Here is a 24998-nt window from a genome sequence, read left to right on the forward strand (position 1 = left end):
ACAAGTCCTACGGATATCATGGAAAAGTCGATTAGGGAAAATTTCTGGGAATTCACAAGTGGTTTAATGCTTTCACGTTGTTTAAAGACTAATCACAGCGAACACTAAAGACCTTAAGGAGTAAGCTTCGTTATAGAGTGGTTAACTCATGTCCTCCATATAATGTGGGTGTGTCTGCATTAAAAAAAACATGTTGAAATGCTTGTGAATGTACTGTAAGACTAGTTCTCACCTTTAAGAAATATTTCCCAACTTGTAGAATGGCAAGGATACTGAAATGATTTTATTTCAGTGCTTCTTCTGGTAACGCTTCAATTTTTGCTAATAATCATGTGAATGGAAAACTCAGACAATTCCCATTACAAATGTAGGGAAGCCACCATGTGGCACTACCATGAATCAGCAACTTGTGCTGTCAGCAAAAATAAATTGGTCACAAAGGAAGACACAGGTTAGTTAATGAGGCATGCATTGTACATACTGCAATATGCCAAAAGGAACCTGTCGGGCTGAAGTGACATCGAACAGTGAAAAAATCAACCACATAGGCTTAGCTGCTATCGAGTTATGCTTGTTTGAAGGAATCATTCAGGCAGTTAGTCAGGCAGTCAGACAACAGAAAATTCCACTAAATAAAATAAATTTAAAAATTGTACCTATTTTTTGGAAGTGTTTTTGGTCACACTGAAGGCACTTTTAGGCTTAGCTATACCTAACCTATACTACCAAGGCACCTTGAAGGTATTGTGAGGCTGGGTTAGGGTGATGTTTTGGCAAGAAAACCCGAACCTTCATGATCCCTAGTATACAGTACTGTCATACTGTATGATATCTTAGTTTTAATACATTGTAGTTTCAACTCCCAACATAATTTTATCTGCTCCAAACACTCAGATAGTTGGTCAGTCAATAGTACTGGAGTGTAGTGTGACTACTGTGAGAGGTATCACCAGTAGAGTGGATATTGTGTGGAGAAGCGGTGGCTCAAAATTACAAACATTAAATGGTAGTACAAGTAACAATTCCACAATATACACATCCACTTATACTATTCCACTACTGAGCACAACTGATGATGATAGAGTGTACCAATGTGAGGTAATGATCAACACTAGTCCACCAGTTATGGCTACTGGTAGTGTCACACTGGATGTTACTGTTCCTACTCCTACAGTCAGTATAACACCACCTGGTCCTATACAAGGAGCTATGGTAGGTAGTCCTCAAGATATCCAGTGTACAGTGAATACAGTTAGTGGAGTGGAGTTGAGTTCAGTAATGATAAGTTGGATGGGACCTGGAGGAGACACTATTACAAATGATAGTAGGATGACCATCAGCCCAACCAGTAGTAGTGGTAACAATTACACTAGTAGTCTCCAGTTTATGTACCTGATGGAGGGAGATGAAGGTGCATATGAGTGTAATATTATGATACTGGAAGCTAACAGATCAGATTCTACTGAATTAACCAAATTAACCAGTAAGTCGTTGCTAAAAATGTATGTAAAATATTTACTATTTCCCACTGCGCCAAGTTCTATCATTGCCTAATATGTTGAGCATATAACAAGTTCCACAAAGCCATGAAGTGTATGTAACAAATTTTAATTTTTCAAGACTGCATGTTAACTTTGTTGTACAAGCATATTGGTTCATATTCTACACCAACACCAAACATCATCTTCAACTTATTGTGATGCAATAAAATACATTTATAATACTGTACATATATAGGAAACTCATCACCACATTTAGTCCTCTAATATCACTGCATGTGTATAAATAAATTTCTCAAATACAGTGCCTTCAAAGCATTACAATATCAGTGTGGCAAATTCCACTGCTCAGATAGTTGGTCAGTCACTAACACTGGAGTGTAGTGTGACTACTGTGAGAGGTATCACAAGTAGAGTGGATATTGTGTGGAGTAGTGATGGATCAGTTATAAACACAATTAATGGAGTTAATATTAGCATGTCAAGAGGAAGTACTGCAGAATATTCAGCAACCTACACCATCCCACTATTGAGCACAACAAATGATGGTAGAACATACCAGTGTGAGGTAGTGATCAACACTAGTCCACCAATTTCAAACAGCAGTAATATCACTCTAGATACTACAGGTTCGTGTTGTTATTTTTACTACTAAAATAAATGTGGTTGTTTTAGTTCCTATTCCCGATGTTTCAGTGATACCATTTGGATCAATAGTAGATGGTGTTGTAGGTAGTCCACAAGAAATACGTTGTACAGTGAGTACAGTTAGTGGAGTGGAGTTGAATTCAGTAATGATCGGTTGGATGGGACCTGGAGGAGACACTATTGCAAATGATACTAGAGTAACCATCAGCTCAATCACTGCAATCAATAATGACTTCATCAGCACTCTTGAGTTTACCTACCTGATGGAGGGAGATGAGGGTATATACACTTGTGATGTGATGATACTGGAAACTACTGCATCTGAAATTATTGAAATAAGAAATCTTACCAGTAAGCCGATGTTGCTTGCATGTACTTATTGCATTTAGAGTAACAAAATAATAATAATAATAATATTACACTGAATTGAGTGGTTCACTGTACATTTTTCCTTCTTTTAGTCCCCACAACATATGGTTTAAGTCTTATAGCACATCATGTTCAGATAGTTGGTCAGTCACTAACACTGGAGTGTAGTGTGACTACTGTGAGAGGTATCACCAGTAGAGTGAACTTTATATGGAGTAGTGATGGTACCATTCTAAAGGAAGAAGAAATGAATGTCCAAAATTATACTGTGCAAAACTTTAAGCTATACTCAAATAGCTATACCTTTTCAAAATTAAGTACAGATGATGATGGCAAGACATACCAGTGTGAGGTAGTGATTGATGCTAGTCCACCAATTGTGGACTTCGGAAATGTTACACTGGACATCATAGGTATGCCATACAGTGATCGATCTAGTAGGGGGATTTAGATGAGTACATACTATAGCTATATTGTACGTATGTACACAGTGTACAAAGCATACTCAGTGTGTGTAGTATGCTAGGTGTGTATAGTAGCATGCTATGATGCCTCAGAAAAATGTTTAAATATGCTATCATGAGATTGCATCAGTTTGGAAGCAGTTTCAATCAAAATTGCCTGTAAATGTGTCTCTAAGACATGCCAAAAATTTTTGACTATTGGCTATCATCTTATATATACTATACAATGTAAAAAATATATATAGTAGTGAATTTCACTACAGGCCCATAGCCAGGGGGGTTCGGGGGGTTCTGAAGGATCGCCCTCTTGGAAAAAAGGTCCACAATTTTGGTTAAAAGGTCCACAATTTTAGCAAAAAGATCCATAAGTTAACCAAAAAGGTCCACAGTTTTAGTATACAAGTCCAAATTTTCAGGAGCAAATGTCCATTAGCTACAGTTTAGATACCACTAATATAAGAAGCTAAATTAAGTGCTCTGAGTAACTCATTCAGTGCTTGTATTAAATGAAATGCAAGATCGAGATACTCTAATAGAGCAGTCAACCACTCTAATAGAACAATCACTCTAATAGAACAGTCACAATTATATTTTCTTTTAAAAGCTACTTAATTTACATGTAGATTGTCTAAACCAAGCTTTCATTAAAATATAAGATTTTGGTGGACAAGCCCCTCCATGCAGAGCCCTCGAATAGCATTCATGCTTCAACTCCATGCAATGTGTAAATTTCATTGTTTAAGACACCCGTTGTTCTGTTCCACTACCCCTGTTGATCATGGCTGAGTGCTCAATCTTTCCCATTCTTATTCACTGTGACTTTGCTATATATTATATTTAGATAATGCATGTGCAGATAGTATAATTACAGCAGCAATGAAGATATTTTTCCAGATATCATCCATACAGCTGGTCTTCAGCTTACCTTAAAAATTGTTATTTTAATGACTGAAATGCCACTAAATTTAGTATATATTTTCAAAAAAATTCCTGGGGGGGGGGGGGGGGGGGTATGCACCCCAGACCCCCTAGTTGTGCACACCAAAAAGGGTCCACTTTTCTTCCAAAAGAACCTACCCAGATAAAAGTCTGGCTACGGCCCTGCACTACTACATTCTACCACAATACTCCTTATTTTTAAGTTGTGACATTCACTAGTTTCTTGTACTGACCCTCACTATATAGTAGTGAACTTTCATGTAGTGACAGTCACTACAAAATTAGTAGTGAACGTCACTACATAAAAATAGTGAGTATTGTGGCAGACATTAGTAGTGACCTTCACTAGTTTGTTTTTACTGTGTAGCTATACATTGCTGTATACTGTATGAGAAAAAACCATTAGTGTAGCATTTAATGCACAATGCAGCTACGTGATTGCCCTATTGTCATAGACAACTCCAGAAATTTTTGGTAATATTTCTTTGCTTATGACAATTCAGAGTCCTTTGGCCCCAAAAAACTAAAAATCGTTTGAAAAGAAAGTGTTAGTGCTATTTAGTTATGTATAATTGTACAGTAAAAGATAGAGGAGTTAGCCTAGTACAGTTACAATAAAAGGAGATCCAGGAATTACATCCCAGAATAGATATAGGATTGTTATGATACAGCTGAAAAACAGAACACCGTATAGTGCAAAACTTTAATGAGGAAAAATTTTGACAAATTAGATGATTTTTAGTGCAATTCAGTAACATTTTCTTCCCAAAATTTTGCACTTAGTGTATTTTTTATACAATATTGAAGCATTTCATCAAAATTGTGACTGCCTCTGGGAAAACCGGTTTTATCGCCCATTTAAAAGTATCGAGAAACGTCGGTTTTAAATATTCAGAGTGTTGTAGCTGGCCAATGGTGGCAGCTACGCATACCAAATTTTCACAAATTTCACAACAATTTCTTACCTTCCTGATCATCCACTGAAGAAGTAGCCAACAGCTAAGTTTCCCACCATTTTAGATAGTTTTTAGACCGAGGTTGTCTGTATCAGGCGAGCTCCAGAAGGGTGGGAGGCGGGGCCCTGGAAGGCGGGCAAGATGGTGTTCGAAAATTGAAAAGAAACGTGTTGGAATGAATTAGGCCAAGTTATTGGCCATTCAGACCTCAAAACTGGCTAAAATGAAAGGAAATTTACAGCACAGGTCATTATCCAGCACCACGGAGCTGTACAACCACACACAGCCATCTCCTGGTTGACCAGGGTTCCATCAAGACCCCAGACCACTTGTACAGCTCGCCACTGTGCTTTTAAAAAGCAGCCAGCAAAAGCAGACCACTTTACTGTGGTCGACTGTGGCAGTGAAACTTGATAGCGTATTCATTAAGCTTTGTGTTTGTCAGGAAAAATCAAACTTCCTGTCTTGGGCGATAAGAACGGTTTTCGTAGATCCAGTCACAATTTTACTTGTCATAATTGTCTGATTCATCAAAACTTTCACTTTTCAGATATTTGCACTATACAATATAGCAATATAGTGGGTAAATACTAGTTCAGCAAATACAGTGAAACCTCAACCCTGAGGACCACCTAGTGTTTAGAGAACTGAAAAATCCATAACTCTAAAATTGTGTGGATGACTTGATCCACAACTCTAGGTATACAAGATTATATATAGGCTGTATGGTGAGATAGCTACACTTTCACATGCTTTAGTTCCTAAAATAGATTGTTTACTCACAAACAATCAGCAATTAGCTACCTGCACTTCTTGAGAAGAAATGCCACATACATAATTGAAGGTAGCTGTATGTATAAAATAACAAAGTGCATGATATGTATAATGTGACTGGATTTGCAAAATGCGGTGTTCCACACACAACCAATTTACTAACTTTGATGGCTCATAACTTCATATTAAAAAAGGTATTGACTTGACATTTGGTCAGTTATGAGCACCAACATAATTCAGCGGATGGACAAAATATCAGGTTTATTATGTTTCTTAAACACAAAATTGTGGTCTTCAAACTTCATAGAATTGGATGTGTATGGAAGACCCCCTTTCGCAAATCTGGTCACAGATCAAGATGAAGTGTTCTTGTAGATCTTCACATTGAAAATGTCTGGTCTTGTTTCCCTCAAAGTACAGTGGAACTTTCATTCTAACCATGCTTAAAATGATTGTTTTATTACAGTATGGAGTGTTCTATTAGTAATAGTAATAAATTTTTATTGTTTGCAAAGTGTTAAACACATTTTTATGGTGATTTTGACTGTTTCCGAGTTTTAATGCATTCTACAGATTTTCTTATAGTCGCAAGATTCTGACTACATGGACTTCAGCCTTTTCACAGGTCCTAGTGGGATAGCATTACAAATGCATTGAAAAGGCTTTGAACAGTAGTGACTGATAATGAGTAAACTGTCACAATATATGCATCAATACATGCATTGGTGCCTCTATTACAATATTTCACTATTCTGTATGTCAGGAGTGTTGATCTTATAGCTTAATATTTCAAGACTCAAAGTTTTAACCATTTTGCCTTAGTGGGTGTGTATAGAATAGCTGTATACCTAGTGAGTAAGGCCAGTTTTCAGCATGCAAATTTAAAGTTATATATTATACACAATATTACAGTTTTCACTTGAGACCAATGTAACTCTTTGTATCTGCTACTGCAGCAGATCACATAATTACTGGAAGCATTATATTAGTTAACTAGTTTACATCAACAATATTGATTTTGCAGTTCCCACTCCTACAGTCAGCATAACACCATCTGGTCCTATTCAAGGAGCTATGGTAGGTAGTCCTCAAGATATCCAGTGTACAGTGAGTACAGTTAGTGGAGTGGAGTTGAGTTCAGTAATGATCAGTTGGATGGGACCTGGAGGAGACACTATTAGAAATGATAGTAGAGTGACCATCAGCCCAACCAGTGGTAGTGGTAACAATTACACTAGTAGTCTCCAGTTTATGTACCTGATGGAGGGAGATGAGGGTACCTATGAGTGTAATGTGATGATACTGGAAGCTAATGGATCAAGTTCTGTTAAAATAATTAACCTAATAGGTAAGTTAACCCAAATACATTTATGACATGGTGGTTGTTACCTGTGACATTCTGTCTGGCTTATGATCAAATTAGCGCATAGTGATGTGTTGCTATGCCTATAGTATAAACTGTAAAATCACATAAAACATGTGTTGTTTTAATACAATTGGCATACTAGCCATGGCATTTGGTAACAAGTGCACTATCTAGTTTCATAAATGGATCCATACAAAAACAGACAAGTTGTGGACAAGGTGTGTGTGGCCTTCATTTCTTTCTGTACTCTATATGGCCCCGAAACTAACGTATGGCTAACTTGGGGTTTGTTTTTACCAATAATTATCTGCAAACACAGTGATAATTATTGAAGACAGAAGAATTGTATGTATTGCATGTTTTATTTGACTACATTTTAGCATTACTCTACTACTCTGTATAGAGTACACAGTTTTAAAAAAATGTTAATAGAACACACAAAGAATGTTCTTCAACAATGTTCTTCAACAATTAGAATTTCCATTGGCAGATTGCTGTTAAGTAGAAATTTCATTTATAAAACAGAAATTTAGTGAGGTACACAACTGTGATAGCAGTGGCTCAGTGTTCAAGGATTTGTTTGTTCAATATGGAGTTCCCTGGTTTGAACTCTGTTAAGTATTTTTCAGCATTTTTCAAGCGCATTTTATCCTATGATGACTGCTTTATTATACTATCTGAACCCTGTGATTTAGTTTTTGGTGTGTATCTCTGCATCTACTACTCCTTGGTTTTTCAAACCATCAAAAGGCACTGCTACAATGGCTAGCTTATGTATACACCAAATTTCAAGTTATTCCATGACAAAAGTTTGATAATCAAGACACACGGTAGTGTGTTGTGCGGCCCAAGAAGCCGGCGCGCCACACCGTGAGTATATTTACAGGAAGAAAGTAAACGTGATTTTCACACCTTTGTAGCTCCGTGATTCCTTATCCGATTGAAACCAAAGTTGCTACAGAAGTGTCGGCTAGGTAGGGGAGTCCGCATTCCAAATTTGAAGAAAATCGCTCCAGCCATTTCCGAGATACGAGCGGTCAAAGTTTGGGTTTTTTTTCTTCGTTTTTTCTTCTTCTACTTCTTTTCGCACACTTTGCAAAATCCGCCATAAAATACGAATGCGTGCTCCAATCGGGCTGAAATTTGGCACACTTAAAGGGCTCATTAACATGAATCTCAGTACCAAGTGTGGTAGGAATCCGATGAACATTCACGGAGTTATGACCGATTATTTGCGTAAAATTAGGTCGAAGGTCTGTCACGCCCACAGGGTAAATCGCTTGAAGGAATGAGCTGAAAATTGTTATGTAGATGGAGTAACTATCGTAGAAGTGCCTTTTTGTGGTTTGAAAAGGATCCAGTTAAAGGCCATCGAGATATGACACAAAACCCAACCTGTGTCAAAATTACGCAATCGATTTTTATGAATAAAAAAACTACTAGTTTTCATGCCTACCAGGCAAACCGCTCAGAGCAGTGAGCTGAAAATCGGTGTGTAGCTGGAATAATTATCATAGAAAGTCCTTGCAGTAGTACAGAAGAATCGGAGTACAAACCACTGAGTTATTATTCCAAAGCCAACTACGTGTAGCACATGCGAGATCGAGATACTCTAATAGAACAGTCACCCTAATAGAGCATTCAGCTACGTTTATAATTTACTCCATTATAGAAATATATTTCATTGCAAGTTATTCTGTAGGGAGTTCAGCTACAAACAAGTCATCCTGTAGTCAGATCAGCTAGAAGAAGGTACCTAATAGAGAGTTCAGCTACAAAGAAGCCATCATGTAGAGAGTTCAGCTCAAATAAATCACCCTGTAGAGAATTCAGCTGCAAACAAATTGCCCTGTAGAGAGATCAGCTAGAAGAAGTTACCTTGTAGAGAGTTCAGTTACAAAGAAACAATCATGCAAAAAGTTTAGCTGCAAACAAATTACCCAGTAGAAAGTTCCACTATGAACAGATCACACTGTAGAGAGTTCAGTTAGAAACAAGTCATCCTGTAGATAGATCAGCGAGAAGAAGTCACTTTGTAGAGAGTTCAGCTACAAAGAAACCACCATGTAAGAGAGTTCAGCTGCAAACAAATTACCTGTAGAGAGTTCAGCTAGGAACAAGTCACCCTGTACAGAGATCAGCTAGAAACAAGTCATCCTGTAGAGAGTCCAGCTAGAAGAAGTTCAATTGTAGAAAGTTCAGCTACAACGAAATTACCATGTAGAGAGTTCAGCTTCAAACAAATTGCCCTGTAGAGAATTCAGCTACAAACAAATCACCCTGTAGAAAGATCAGCTAGAAGAAGTTACCTTGTAGAGAGTTCAGCTACAAACAAATCACCCTGTAGAGAGTTCAGCTAGAAAAAAAGTCACCCTGTAGAGAGTTCAGCTAGAAGAAGTTACATTGTAGTGAGGGGTCACTAACTCATGAAAAAGAGGTATGGATTTCAAAATCTTGAACAAATTTCTCAAGATTTCACGGATTTCAAAAGATTTCACAAAACTGAACGAGAGCTGCAAAATCTGATTTTAAATTACAGGTTGGTGTAGAGTGATAAGTTCTGAAATCACCAAAAAATTGTGGGAGAAAGAAACAGAAGTTCAGCAGGCATGCAGGAGCAAAGCCTCACGAAATTGAGAGGAATTGCAAAGCCATATAAAACCAGGTGTAAAGCCTAGGCATAACTATTAAATGAAACCCTACAAAACCAGGAGCAACTTGCATCTGAAGCCCTATAACCCAGGAAACCACAAGGCCAATCATTCAGGGGAAATTCCTTGCAAAGCCCCTCAAAACCAGGAGCAACTGTCAAAGCTCTATATCTGGTGTGAAACCCCACAAAACCAGGAGCATCTGTATGCTTAAGTCGCTTTTGTAGTTGGCGTGTTGCTATAAGTTTATGAAGTTTTGCTAAGTTTGTGTTGCTAAGTTTGTTGTTTGCTACGTAAATCCGAAGCAGAGCGGAATATCGGATTTCATTCTTACTTTTATGCAGGATCGGTTTGCATGGATTCCCTTGGCTTCTTTCCCACAGCTCCTGGTTTTGTTTGGCTTCCACAACTCGCTTAATACTAATCTGAAGCGGAGCGGAACATCGGATTTCATTCTAACGTTTGTGCAGGAGCAGTTTGCATGGATTCTCCTGGTTTTGTATGGCTTCTTTCCCATAGCTCCTGGTTTTGTTTGGCTTCCACAACTTGCTTAACAAATCCAAAGTGAAGCGAACAGTAGATTTAATTCTTACTTTTGAGCAGTTTGCATGGATTCTATCCTGGTTTTGTGCGGCTTCTTTCTCACAGCTCCTGGTTTTGTTTGGCTTCCACAACTCACTTAATACAGATCCGAAGCAGAACAGAACATAGGATTTCATTCTTACTTTTGAACAGTCTGCATGGAGGTTTTGTGTGGCTTCTTTCCCACAACTCCTGGTTTTGTTTGGTTTCCACAACTCACTTAATACAAATCCGAAGCGGAGCAGAATGGAACATCGGATTTCCATCTTACTTTTGAACAGTTTGCATGGATTTTCTTCTGGTTTTGTATGGCTTCTTTCCCACAGCTCCTGGTTTTGTGCGGCTTCCACAACTTGATTAATACAATCCAAAGCGGAGCGGAATATCGAATTTCATTCTTACTTTTGTGCAGGAGCAGTTGAGTGCAAGCTATGGTACCAGAACGAGTATAGAATCAGAATCACGATAATAACATAAGATTTCGTATTTCAGGTAAGATTTCACTGAAGGTGTACGAGATTTTGAATCAGTTGGTGACCCCTCGCATTGTAGAGAGTTCAGCTACAAAGAAACTACCATGTAGAGAGTTCAGCTGCAAACAAATTGCCCTGTAGAGAATTCAGCTACAAACAAATCACCCTGTAGAAAGATCAGCTAGAAGAAGTTACCTTGTAGAGAGTTCAGCTACAAAGAAACTACCATGTAGAGAGTTCAGCTGCAAACAAATCGCCCTGTAGAGAATTCAGCTACAAACAAACCACCCTGTAGAAAGATCAGCTAGAAGAAGTTACCCTGTAGTAGAGTTCAGCTACAAACAAATCACCCTGTAGAGAGTTCAGCTACAAACAGGTCATCCGGTAGAGAGATCAGCTAGAAGGATCACCTTGTAGAGAGGTCAGCTACAAAGAAATCACCCTGCTTCATCTTTTCTTCTTCCTGTAGTAAAGGAAAAATGATAAGTTAAAAAGCCCTAAAGCCGGCAATAGGCCGGCTTTGGGGTATACAAATACAAAAAGAAGTGAAATCTAATCCAAAACAGCCAAGCTGTAAAAAAGAGTGCGGCCCCCAAAAGGCTATGGTGAAAAAAGATGTGAAATCCAAGGTGGCGGCCAAGAAATGGCTGTGATGGTAGGTTAATGGTAAAAATTTTAATAACGACAATTCAGGTGAATTTTGTGCCAAGACCAAGCGGCACCAAATTCACCTGAATTGTTGTTATTAAAATTTTTACCATTAACCTACCATCACAGCCATTTCTTGGTCGCCACCTTGGATTTCACATCTTTTTTCACCATAGCCTTTTTGGGGGCCGCACTCTTTTTTTACAGCTTGGCTGTTTTGGATTAGATTTTTTTAACGAGAATAAACGTTCATAGCACCATTTGTATTTATCAGATTCATTGCAAATTTAGTATGTATGTGAATTCACCTTTACATGCTCTTTATCTGTACCAAGTTTCAAAATATCACTTTACATTTTTGTATAGTGTGCAAAAAGGCCCTTTAAGAAAGAATCAATAAAAAATCAAACCTTTGTCTGCCTGTATTTTATGAGTGGCTAGATTAATGAAATTTGTTATGTCACCTACATACCATACCCGGCAGACAGAAATAGCATGCTTTGTGGAAGGGAACATGGAACTTTGCAGGTGCGGGAATCACGTTTTCTTTCTTCCTGTCAATATACACACAGTATGACATGCCAGCTTTCTTGGTGGCAAGACAGACTACCATGTGTCTTGATTAATGGTTTGTAGTGCCTAATAGACAATCCAATTTTTAAGGGACAAAGTTGAAAATTAGCAGTGTTCATAGTCTCCGCGTCACAGGTTAAGCCTTTTGTGGTTGCAAGTGATTCAGTAAAATGGCTATGGTTACAGTACCACAGGTATAATGCAGAAACCAAATATGTGCTATAGTGTGTAATCAGGATACACTGAGCATCATTGTCATTGAATGTTCATAAAGAAAACCACAACAAAAAACTTAAACACTAGTGATATCATAAGTACATTAAATTAAAATTGTCAATGCACACGTTAATATTGCTCTTTTCTTGATATTGGCTACACTGTAAATACTCTTTAGAAAGGAAAAACAAGCCCCAAGACCTAGCTTAGGGGCTTGTAAATAAAAAATAAATAAAATAATATTGTGAAAAAAAGGTGCAGCCTCTAGAGTAAAAATAGAGTTGCAAAATCAGCAAAACATAGCTGTTATTTTAGTGACGATTGTAATCATTTAAAGTGAATCACTGAGCTTTGAATTCACAACTTTTTCATCCTAGCTGATGTACCCTTTTTCACTGCTTGGCTGGTTGATAGAGCATGCATTGCACAGAATTAAATCACAAAGCTGGATAATTGCACAAGAAACTTCATGGAAATTCCCAAAGACAAATTGAAATTGTGGCATGGCAATTGCTTGATCCAACCAAATCCCTTTTCTTCATGTCATTGCTTAACATTCTTATGACTAGTGATGCACACATTAATTGGTTATTTATAATTATCAATGAATCGATCAATAGATTTTCATGTGATTGTTCTTTGTATCCATTCCCCAGATGTGTAATTAATTTTGGTAGTGTAAAATAAAAATGCAATTCAACATACATAACTATAGGGCTGGTACATACGTTTCAAAAAGTTGCTGCCTTGATGAATCATACAGGAATTAGAAATGTACATGTTATTGTAAATGAAATGATATATACTACACTATGATGTTTTGAATTTAATAGTTGCTAATCCCTACAATGTTAGTTCGTCTGCTCCCAACACTCAGATAGTTGGTCAGCCCCTAACATTGGAGTGTAGTGTAACTACTGTGAGAGGTATCACCAGTAGAGTGGATATTGTCTGGAGTAAAGATAGATCAATTATAAGTACACTCATTGGGGTAAATATAAGTATGTCAAGAGGAAGCACTACAGAGTATTCAGTAACCTATACCATCCCACAACTGAGCACAACTGATGATGGTAGAGTGTACCAGTGTGAGGTAGTGATCAACACTAGTCCACCAGTTATGGTTTCAAGCAATATCACATTGAATGTCATAGGTCTGTTTAATACAAGTGTTTTGCACTTACTTCCAACAATATTTTGCAGTTCCTACTCCTGATATTTCTATACTACCATTTGGTCCAATAACAGATGGTATGGTAGGTAGTCCTCAAGAAATACACTGCACCATCAGTACAGTTAGTGGAGTGGAGTTGAGTTCAGTAATGATAAGTTGGATGGGACCTGGAGGAGACACTATTACAAATAATAGTAGAGTGACCATCAGTCCAATTATTTCAATTAACAATAATTACATCAGTACTCTTGAGTTTACCTACCTGATGGAGGGAGATGAGGGTAGATATACTTGTGATGTGATGATACTGGAAATGAATACATCAAATTTTATTGAAATAAAGAATCTCTCAAGTAAGTTAATTGAAAATTTTAAACCACATAGTTGCTAGTAGATAATTGCTCTATTTTTTCATACATATTAGGTTACAAATATCACAAGTAAAATCGAACTTTGCTTTACATACTTATATGACATGCTGTGAGTCTGCAAATATTTTTAATCCCTTGAAAGATTAATGAAATATCATTGCCAAAACCTTGGTACTAATATATAATTATTTATTTGTGAGATGGTTTATTTACATTTGAAACTTTAAATACTTATACCACTTTCACACCTCACTTCAAAGGGAAGGTGTATAAGTGGTATAACAGCATTGCTATCAGTGCTCAGGAATGCATTAACGAGAAATGGAGGTAGATTATACAAGTTATATCCCTCCCATATATTACCTCCTATTCTCATTAATGCGTTCCAAGCATTTTCAGAAATCATACGATTTCTTTGATGAAACTGTGTGATCTCCTCTGCTTTAATATAGTTACATTTCACAGGATCGATAGTGCAGTGGGTTTTAGTTTTGTAAAGTAGGCCAAAGCATAGATCATGGACTTGGGGAAGGAGATACACCTGTAGTTCATTGTTTTACTGAGTGAAGAAGGTCACAGGTTATTGTTTTGATTGCATTCTAGTCACGTTGCAATGTCCAGACACTGGGCATAGTGCTTAATTGATTTGGCCATTAGTGTTAGCATATATTCACTACTTTAGTTTATTCATGGCTAGTAAAGTAAGTACTTTAGTGCACTTGAATCATCTTTATATTGCTGTTTTGACACCTGGCACAATGTCGCACACACATAGTGACTGGGCGTGGTGCTTCAATTGACTAGGCCATTATAACACTGTAAGCGTATTCTCTGCTTTAGTTATTCATGTCTAGTATAGTAATTACTTTATAGTGCACTTAAGCTTCATTATGAGCTGTTCAGCTCGCATTTGGGCTTCCTGTGTTTAATTATGTACCCACAATTGAAGCGATTTGCAAAGAGAAGAAACCATCATGATTGATGAAAATATGTACAACAAACACAAGTGTGAGCATGTGAATCCTCAGGCAACATATGATCACAATCACGACCACGTGCTTGTGTCAATACAATTAAGTTTGGCCTCTCAGCAGCATCTTGTCATTGCTCTTACAATGTTATCCACAATCAAAATTTACATGATCCCATATAAATACACTTGCAAAGCATTCCTGCAGTTTCCCACACTTGCAAGTGATTCACCCAAGTGGAATTATTTATAACATGGGCACTTGTGATTTGCCTGAAATATACACACTCACACTGTCGAGCTGTGCCCACTCATCCATTATGTACGTTTAGACCACAGCAGGATAAAATGTTGGAATTTCATTGGCTACTTACAGGTATCTAAATCCTGTTAATCCCTTGTTTTCATCTCTCCCTGTCTCTGCATGTGGTAATACAGACATGGCAATTAAGTGTCTGTGATATTGGCAGTGTATGGGCATTTAACTGTACAGCATGTACTGCACTAATTAGAGGAAAGTGTAATGGACTTGGTTCTACTAATTAATGCTGTGTTTCTCATGTTAAGAGCAGATGTGTAGTTACAAAAACAAGCTGTAGTCTAACATAGGTTAGACATCGGAACACAGGATTCCATGGAATTTAGAAACCCTAAAGCCCTGTAGTAGCATCTTTGTATCACTTTGGTGCCACAACACAGGGCCTTTGGGTTACTAAATTCCATAGAATCCTGTGTTCCACTATTTACTATGTAAATGCTTAATTACCGAGTGCCTTAGACAAGCAAACTTGAGGTTTGAACACCGGCCTACTTGCACTTGTCAGCTATGAAAGTGCAAATGTATATGTATTTATAACATGTTTTCCAGTGTTACCTTCGACTTGTGGGCTGCATGAAATTTCAATTCAATACCTCAACTGCTGTACTTGACTAGAAACAGTGTACATAAGTTATGACAGTGCTAGACTACTTTTGGTACTTAATCCTTGGTGTATGGTTCAGACTAGAAAAGATTCTGATCAGACTGAGTGTGTATACAATTGCGATAAGCATAGTGAAGCATCTGAGTAAACAATGCAATTTAAACATTTTATGTCATAGTTTTGCAATGCATGCAGTATGTGTTTTTCAAAATTGATGGGGTCATAAGTATCTAATCCAAAACAGCCAAGCTGTAAAAAAAGTGTGCGGCCCTCAGAAAGGCTATGGTGAAAAAAGATGTGAAATCCAAGGTGGCGGCCAAGAAATGGCTGTGATGGTAGGTTAATGGTAAAAATTTTAATAATGACAATTCAGGTAAATTTTGTGAAGCGGCACAAAAATTCACCTGAATTGTCGTTATTAAAATTTTTACCATTAACCTACCATCACAGCCATTTCTTGGCCGCCACCTTGGATTTCACATCTTTTTTCACCATAGCCTTTCTGACGGCCGCACACTTTTTTTACAGCTTGGCTGTTTTGGATTAGATTTCATTTCTTTTTGTATTTGTATACCCCAAAGCCGGCCTATGGCCAGCTTTGGGACTTTTTTAACCTATGTTTTTTTTCTTTACTACAGGAAGAAGTAAAGATGAAGTATATATACTTTAAATATTTTATCAGTAAATGTACAAATTATATATATAATACATATGTGACCGGATTTGCAAAAAGGGGCCTTCCACACACATCCAATTTGCCAACTTTGACAATTGATAACTTCAGATTGGAAAGAGCTATTGCCTTGAAATTTGGGCAGTGGTGATTTCTTTGCAGCTGAACTCTCCACATGATGGTTTCTTTGTAGCTGAACTCTCTACAAGGCAATTTCTTCTAGCTGATCTCTCTACAGAGAGATTTGTTTGTAGCTGAACTATCTACAAGGTAACTTCTTCTAGCTGATCTCTCTACAGGGTGATTTGTTCGTAGCTGAATTCTGTACAGGCGATGTGTTTGCAGCTGAGCTCTTTACAAAATGGTTTCTTTGTAGCTGAACTCTCTACAAAGTAACTTCTTCTAACTGATCTTTCTACAGCGTGATTTGTTTGTAGCTGAACTATCTACAAGGTAATTTCTTCCAGCTGATCTCTCTACAGGGTGATTTGTTTGTAGCTGAATTCTGTACAGGTGATTTGTTTGCAGCTGAGCTCTTTAAAAAATGGTTTCTTTGTAGCTGAACTCTCTAAAAGGTAACTTCTTCTAACTGATCTTTCTACAGGGTGATTTGTTTGTAGCTGAACTATCTACAAGGTAATATCTTCTAGCTGATCTCTCTACAGGGTGATTTGTTTGTAGCTGAATTCTGTACAGGTGATTTGTTTGCAGCTGAACTCTTTACAGAATGGTTTCTTTGTAGCTGAACTCTCTACAAGGTAATTTCTTCTAGCTGATCTCTCTACAGGATGATTTGTTTGTAGCTGAATTCTGTACAGGTGATTTGTTTGCAGCTGAGCTCTTTACAGAATGGTTTCTTTGTAGCTGAACTCTCTACAAGGTAACTTTTCTAGCTGATGTCTTTACAAGGTGGCTAGTTTGTAGCTGAACTCTCTACATGGTGGTTTCTTTGTAACTGAACTTTCTACAAGTTGACTTCTTCTAGCTGATCTTTCAATAGGGTGATTTGTTTGTAGCTTCACTCTCTACAAGGTAACTTCTTCTAGCTGATCTCTCTACAGGGAGATTTGTTTGTAACTGAACTCTCTACAGGTGATTTGTTTGAAGCTGAATTTTCTAAATGATGGTTTCTTTGTAGCTGAACTCTCTACAAGTTAACTTCTTCTAGCTGATCTCTCTACAGGGTGATTTGTTTGTAGATGAATTCTGTACAGGTGATTTGTTTGCAGCTGAGCTCTTTACAGAATGGTTTCTTTGTAGCTGAACTCTCTAAAAGGTAACTTCTTCTAACTGATCTTTCTACAGGGCAATTTGTTTTTGGCAGAATTTTCTACAGGGTGATTTCTTTGTAGCTGAACTCTCTACATGGTGGTTTCTTTGTAGCTGAACTCTCTACAAGGTAACTTTTTCTAGCTGATCTCTCTACAGGGTGATTTGTTTGTAGCTGAACGATCTACAAGGTAACTTCTTCTAGCTGATCTCTCTACAGGGTGGTTTCTTTGTAGCTGAACTCTCTATAAGGTAACTTCTTCTAACTGATCTTTCTACAGGGCAATTTGTTTGTGGCTGTATTTTCTACAGGGTGATTTGTTTGCAGCTGAACTCTCTACATGGTGGTTTCTTTGTAGCTGAACTCTCTACAAAGTAATTTCTTCTAGCTGATCTCTCTACAGGGTGATTTGTTTGTAGCTGAATTCTGTACAGGTGATTTGTTTGCAGCTGAGCTCTTTACAGAATGGTTTCTTTGTAGCTGAACTCTCTACAAGGTAACTTCTTCTAACTGATCTTTCTACAGGGTGATTTGTTTGTAGCTGAATTCTGTACAGGTGATTTGTTTGCAGCTGAGCTCTTTAAATAATGGTTTCTTTGTAGCTGAACTCTCTCAAGGTAACTTCTTCTAGCTGGTGTCTTTACAGGGTCACTAGTTTGTAGCTGAATTCTCTACATGGTGGTTTCTTTGTAACTGAACTCTCTACAAGGTAACCTTTTCTAGCTCATCTTTCTACAGGGTGATTTATTTGTAGCTGAATTCTTTACAGATGATTTGTTTGCAGCTGAGCTCTTTAAAGAATGGTTTCTTTGTAGCTGAACTCTCTACAAGGTAACTTTTTCTAGCTGATCTCTCTACAGGGTGATTTGTTTGTAGCTGAACGATCTACAAGGTAACTTCTTCTAGCTGATCTCTCTACAGGGTGGTTTCTTTGTAGCTGAACTCTCTATAAGGTAACTTCTTCTAACTGATCTTTCTACAGGGCAATTTGTTTGTGGCTGTATTTTCTACAGGGTGATTTGTTTGCAGCTGAACTCTCTACATGGTGGTTTCTTTGTAGCTGAACTCTCTACAAAGTAATTTCTTCTAGCTGATCTCTCTACATGGTGATTTGTTTGTAGCTGAATTCTGTACAGGTGATTTGTTTGCAGCTGAGCTCTTTACAGAATGGTTTCTTTGTAGCTGAACTCTCTACAAGGTAAATTCTTCTAACTGATCTTTCTACAGGGCAATTTGTTCGTGGCAGAATTTTATACAGGGTGATTTCTTTGCAGCTGAACTCTCTACATGGTGGTTTCTTTGTAGCTGAACTCTCTACAAGGTAACTTCTTCTAGCTGATCTCTCTACAGGGAGATTTGTTTGTAGCTGAACTCTCTACAGGTGATTTGTTTGAAGCTGAACTCTCTAAATGATGGTTTCTTTGTAGCTGAACTCTCCACAAGTTAACTTCTTCTAGCTGATCTCTCTACATGGTGATTTGTTTGTAGCTGAATTCTGTATAGGTGATTTGTTTGCAGCTGAGCTCTTTAAATAATGGTTTCTTTGTAGCTGAACTCTCTCAAGGTAACTTCTTCTAGCTGGTGTCTTTACAGGGTCACTAGTTTGTAGCTGAATTCTCTACATGGTGGTTTCTTTGTAACTGAACTCTCTACAAGGTAACCTTTTCTAGCTCATCTTTCTACAGGGTGATTTATTTGTAGCTGAATTCTTTACAGATGATTTGTTTGCAGCTGAGCTCTTTAAAGAATGGTTTCTTTGTAGCTGAACTCTCTACAAGGTACCTTCTTCTAGCTGATGTCTCTACAAGGTCACTAGTTTGTAGCTGAGCTCTCTACATGGTGGTTTTTTTGTAACTGAACTCTCTACAAGGTGACCTCTTCTAGCTGATCTTTCTACAGTGTGATTTGTTTGAAGCTGAACTCTCTACAAGGTAACTTCTTCTAGCTGATCTCTCTACAGGGAGATTTGTTTGTAGCTGAACTCTCTACATGATGGTTTCTTTGTAGCTGAACTCTCTACAAGGTAACTTCTTCTAGCTAATCTCTCTACAGGGAGATTTGTTTGTAGCTGAACTCTCTACATGATGGTTTCTTTGTAGCTGAACTCTTTGCAAGGTAACTTCTTCTATTGATCTCTCCAGAGGGCGATTTGTTTGTAGCTGAACTCTCTACATGGTGGTTTCTTTGTAGCTGAACTCTACAAGGTGATTTTTTCTAGCTGAACTATCTCTTTCCATAGTTGCATGAACTCCCTACAAGGTAACTTCTTCTAGCTGATCTCTGTACAGGGTGACTTGTGTGTAGCTGATCTCTATACAGGTTTCTTATTTCTAGCTGATCTCTTGAATTCTCTTCAGGGTGACTGCTCTATTAGGATGACTGCTCTATTAGAGTATCTCGATCTCGCACTTGCCGCACCAAGTTGGATTTCGTGTTATAACTCCGTGGCTTTAAGTCTGATTCTTCTACACCATTGATGAGCCTTTCTAAGATGATTACTCCATCTGTACAACGATTTTCAAAGCATTACCCTAAGCGGTTTATCTGGTAGGCGTGGCAAGCAGTCGTTTTTTTATTAGCTGATCTCGATTGCGTGATTGTTACACACTGTTGGTTTTTTCGTTGTATCTTCCTGGTTTTTAGCTCGATTTCTTTCAAACCACAAAAGGTTTGAGGTTCAATAGTTAACCTATTCACCCACCGATTTTCAGCTTCTTCCCATACGCGGTTTACCCTGTAGGCGTGACAACATATTGGTGTTATTTTTCGTTAATAATCGCTCATAACTCTTTGCCTGTTTATCGTATTCCAGCCAAAGTTGGTACCGAGATGCGCCTTTATATCCCCCTTCTGTGTGCCAAATTTCAAGGCAATCGGATAACGCGTTCGCGTTTTATAGCAGTTTTTGTAAGTGTGCGACAAGAAAAAGAAAAATACGTAAGAAGAAGAAAAAAAACGAAGAAACTGAGCCAATTTTTGAAGTCGCATATCTCGGGAACTCGTGAAGCGATTTCGGTCAAATTTGGAATGTGGAGTGCTGCAGTTGGAGGGAATGTCCACAGCAAAAATCGTCTTGTTTCATCAAGGAAGCACAGAGCTACGGAGGTGCGAAAATTGCGTTTTCTTTCTTCCTGTCAATATACTCACGGGTGTTACGCGCCGGCTTCTTGGGCCGCACGACACACTACCGTGTGTCTTGATTCACTGGTTAAGTGAAAAACTGCAATAAGCTGATTATGGGTTATATCAGCAAGTCCTCTGGTAGTTTGGTAAATGATATTGTTGAATCTACTATTCACAAAGAACTGGATAGTGCCATGGGTTAGTTGAATCAGTTTAAGCTCTCACTCACACAACAAGCAACTTTCAACAGCCCCTAAATTTCCCCACACATCATAATCATATACTGTAGATATATGCCATTCTACCACATTAAATTCACCTATAGAAATTTGCACATATGCATGTAATCTATTTATTTTCAGAACAATATATGTATATTTATAGTACACTGGAGGCATACAATGTGCATTTGTATCACCTAGTATTCAACAGTTATGTTATATCAACATTGTGACATTGTAAATGTTAGCTAGTAGGCTAAAGGTTTATCAGTCATATAAGACTTTTTGTGTGAATTTTAACCAAGGTGTAATGGATGGTTACTTTCATTGCTATAGTCCCCACAACTTATGGTTTAAGTCTAAATGCACATCATGTTCAGATAGTTGGTCAGTCACTAACACTGGAGTGCAGTGTGACTACTGTGAGAGGTATCACCAGTAGAGTGGATATTGTGTGGAGTAGTGATGATAGAGTTCTCAACCAAGAACATACAATTGCCAAAGATTCCACCACACGAAACTTTGCTGTATATTCTAGCACTTACATCATTTCACCACTGGATGTTAGCGATGATGGCAGGACATATCAGTGTGAGGCTATAATCAATTCCAAGCCACCAATTAAAGTTAATGACAATGTCACATTGGATGTTACTGGTATGTAATGAGTTGCATATTTATTAAGTTAAGCATTATTTTAATAGTTCCTACACCCGTTATCACCATAACACCATCTGGCCCTATACAAGCAGCTATGGTAGGCAGTCTTCACGATATCCAGTGTACAGTGAGTACAGTTAGTGGAGTGGAGTTGAGTTCAGTAATGATAAGTTGGATGGGACCGGGAGGAGACACTATTAGAAATGATAGTAGAGTGATCATCAGCCCAACCAGTGGTAGTGGTAACAATTACACTAGTAATCTCCAGTTTAAGTACCTGATGGAGGGAGATGAGGGTACATATGAGTGTAATGTGATGATACTGGACACTACTGAATCAAGCTCAGTGGAAATGAAGAGTCTTACTAGTAAGGATGTAAAAGCTAAATATGCATATACATACATTAGTTCCACATAATAGCTTGTTTGTGATGATCTAGATGTAGATATATTGGGATGTTTAAAATTGTTCTGGAAAGTGAGGTACATGAGGTACTGTACAAAAGTACCCCTCTAAATATTTACTATGTGTTAGCAATACAAAATATGGAAAAAGCAAAGAGTAGGAATAATCTCCTCTGAGAATGTTCAAACTTATTTGACTGTAAGAGTAAGGCCTTACCATTTCTTGTTTCTCAGAACACTTTGCTGCAAACTTCCACTCTGATGATCCACATAAACTCCATTTTCCTTAGCCCGGTGCACCCATCACTTTTATAAGTACTGTAGCTGTTTCCTCTGGCTGTGGGCACATGGTGCCCATAGACCTTTAATGCAGCTCTTTGCCTGCATTAGAATCAATTAATCTTATGTTTCATGGATTGAAAAATCTTGTTTGCAAAATTTAATGGAGTTTAACTAGTTAAACTAGGTTAATGTTGCAGTCAAGCATGCATGAGTGTATTATGATAGTGACTAACCTGAAGCTCTACCATGACTAGGGGGAAGATTGGGCAGGCACACACGTGAGAAGGGTTGGCAATAATTGGAGAATAACATTGCGCATGGGTTACAAGAAAAGGCGCATGTAGAGGTGTTAGAACACATGGTACTACATGGCATAGCAAATCTTGTCGTTTCGTTAACATACCGCCAAAAAAGGACGCTGCAAGAGGGGCTTTACAGCAGAAAATGAAACAGTCTTGGAGCTTTACGGGAAGTTCAACGCTGCCAACTCAATGAGACATTCATTGTTTCGTTGATGTGCCGCCAAAGTGACACACGGGAGAGGCGTCACAGAAAAGTGAAGGAACTAGACCCGATGTTACCACCAGTACATTCGTCGATATTCCGCCTAAAAGATGCCCAGAAGAGGTGCAGTAAGGCATTACAGCAGGAGATAACAGAAAAGTCAGGGAACTTAACGGAAGTTACTGCTAACACAGGAACCAACAGAGGCTATCAAACAGCTACCCTAACGCGGAATAACGTCCCCACAATCGTCCAGGAGGTTACAAGATTGCTCCATTTTTAACAACTAAACCTATGTATCAATGATGCCAAGCGAGTTCTAATTAGCTACAATATTTTTGTCTTTGTTGTTCATAGGCGACTCGCCTTCCGTAGATGCTGTTGGGACCTTACTATTAGGGACACTCCTTGGTCTCAGGGTCCGCAGTGCCCCGGCTGGACCACCAGGTGAATGTGTGCGTGTGTGCGCCTCTGTAGTGCCGTAACACATGCCTCCTTAGCATACAAACTGCAATAATTTGGCAAAGGGTAATATGCAACAAGCAATCAATGTTGATCGGTAACAAAGAGCATTCACCTAAGCAGATTAAGGTACTGCCCCCACCCCCCTAAAAGAATACAACACTGATACATACTAATATGGGTGTGTGTGTGTAATATACAGTGTATGTTAGATGTTAGTATTTTCATTTGTAGTCATTCTGGTACATGTATTACATTTACAACAAATAAGTGTGTCTGAGGTAATAGTACAGACAATATGCAACCACCTCCACTCCTCCATAGATGCCGTTTAATATAATGAATACTCCTTGGTCTCAGGGTCCGCAGTGCCCCAGCGCGGACCGCTGGGTGAATGTGTACGCCTCCGTAGTGCCTCCTTAAAACTGCAATAATTTGGCAAAGGGTAATTTGCAACAAGCAATCAATGTTAATTGGTAACAAAGAGAGTTCACCTGGGCAGATTAAGGTACTGCCCCCCCCCCCCCCCCCCCCCCAAAGGAATAGAACACTGATACATACTAGTATTTTCATTTGTAGTCATTCAGGTACATGTATTACATTTACAACAAATAAGTGTGTCTGAGGTAATAGTACAGACAATATGCAACCACCTCCACTCCTCCATAGATGCCGTTTGGGACCTTAATGTAATGAATACTCCTTGGTCTCAGGGTCTGCAGTGCCCCAGTGCAGACTACTGGGTGAATGTGTGTGCCTCCGTAGTGCCTCCTTATTAGCATACAAACTGCAATAATTGGCAGAGGGTGTAATTTGCAACAGTGACAATTGAGTTTAAGTGGCAATCAGTGTTGACTGATGACAAGGGTTTTCATCCGTGCAGAAAAGGTATTGCCCCCACACCCCCTCCCTTAAAAGGGATAGAATACCTATTATATATTTGTGTGTGTGTGTATATATATATATATATATGGGTATATATATGCATGCATGTGTGTAGATATAATTGCACATGTTGGTAATTTCATATGCAGTGGAGATAGTCATTCTTGTACATCTATATATTCATAATAACTTAAATGTATTTGTGTGTTACTAAGGTGACTACGGACAGTATGTTTTGTGATTCACAATACTTAAGTGAATTAAGGAAATAAATGTTTAAATGGCATGGCACATGTTGCCCATTTATGTGATGATATTTTGTTAGGAAAAGCTTATGTGAGGTACCTGATTACCAATTATCTAACCAGTCGGCCATTTCAAGGATCCCGACCCCATAGATATTGTTCATACCAAAGATACAACAGAGACTATGGCCAGTGCCAGCCAAGCTAATTAAGAGGATATAAGAGGGAGAATTGACAAATGCAAAACCGAGCATGTTGCACCTAAGATAAGGCCAGCAAACTTAGCCATTCCAAATAACACCTAGTGAGTTTGATAACTCAAATGACCCCAGTGTTTTTACCATCTATCTTGCAACTTGTAAACAAACTCAACCAAAAGAAAAAAGATTGTCTTGGAAACACACTATGTATAAATTGTTCACGACTATTGCTTTCCACTAGATTGTTGCTCCTTGCCCACACACCACATCGACGCATTAAAAGGGATAGTTTAACTTGGCTAAGGTACTTCGCTGACATAATTGAATTTAAAATAAATATATTACCACATTTCAAATATCTTTAGGTATATGTTTGTCATGCCCTCAAACTTCAATATTCTATCGAACTTCTTACCTTGGACTGTCTAGAGCAGCTCTAATGGGCAGCACAACTTGTATACAATTTTTCTAA

At 38.2% G+C, this 24998-nt stretch overlaps 1 protein-coding gene across 1 annotated transcript; it reads left to right on the forward strand.

The window, feature by feature from the left end:
• Nucleotides 1-381: 381 nt before the first annotated feature.
• On the forward strand, nucleotides 382-13776 carry LOC136264993 (uncharacterized). Its single transcript, XM_066059781.1, has 10 exons — nucleotides 382-451; nucleotides 854-1177; nucleotides 1805-2128; nucleotides 2175-2498; nucleotides 2609-2929; nucleotides 6674-6756; nucleotides 6916-6997; nucleotides 12992-13312; nucleotides 13362-13685; nucleotides 13757-13776. Exons 1-10 carry the CDS (start codon nucleotides 382-384, stop codon nucleotides 13774-13776), a joined length of 2193 nt encoding a protein of 730 aa, XP_065915853.1.
• The last annotated feature ends 11222 nt before the right edge of the window (nucleotides 13777-24998 follow it).

Source organism: Dysidea avara, chromosome 1, assembly GCF_963678975.1.
Source record: "Dysidea avara chromosome 1, odDysAvar1.4, whole genome shotgun sequence".
Lineage (NCBI taxonomy): Eukaryota > Metazoa > Porifera > Demospongiae > Dictyoceratida > Dysideidae > Dysidea > Dysidea avara.

What these genes read in the sequence shown, in the direction of transcription:
- LOC136264993 (XM_066059781.1), top strand. Translation starts at nt 382, where the DNA reads ATGTGGCACTACCATGAATCAGCAACTTGTGCTGTCAGCAAAAATAAA. An exon ending in TGTTCCTACTCCTACAGTCA is followed by an intron (nt 1,178 to 1,804) that starts GTATAACACCAC and finishes TCTCAAATACAG; the next exon opens with TGCCTTCAAAGCATTACAAT. An exon ending in TATCACATTGAATGTCATAG is followed by an intron (nt 13,313 to 13,361) that starts GTCTGTTTAATA and finishes AATATTTTGCAG; the next exon opens with TTCCTACTCCTGATATTTCT.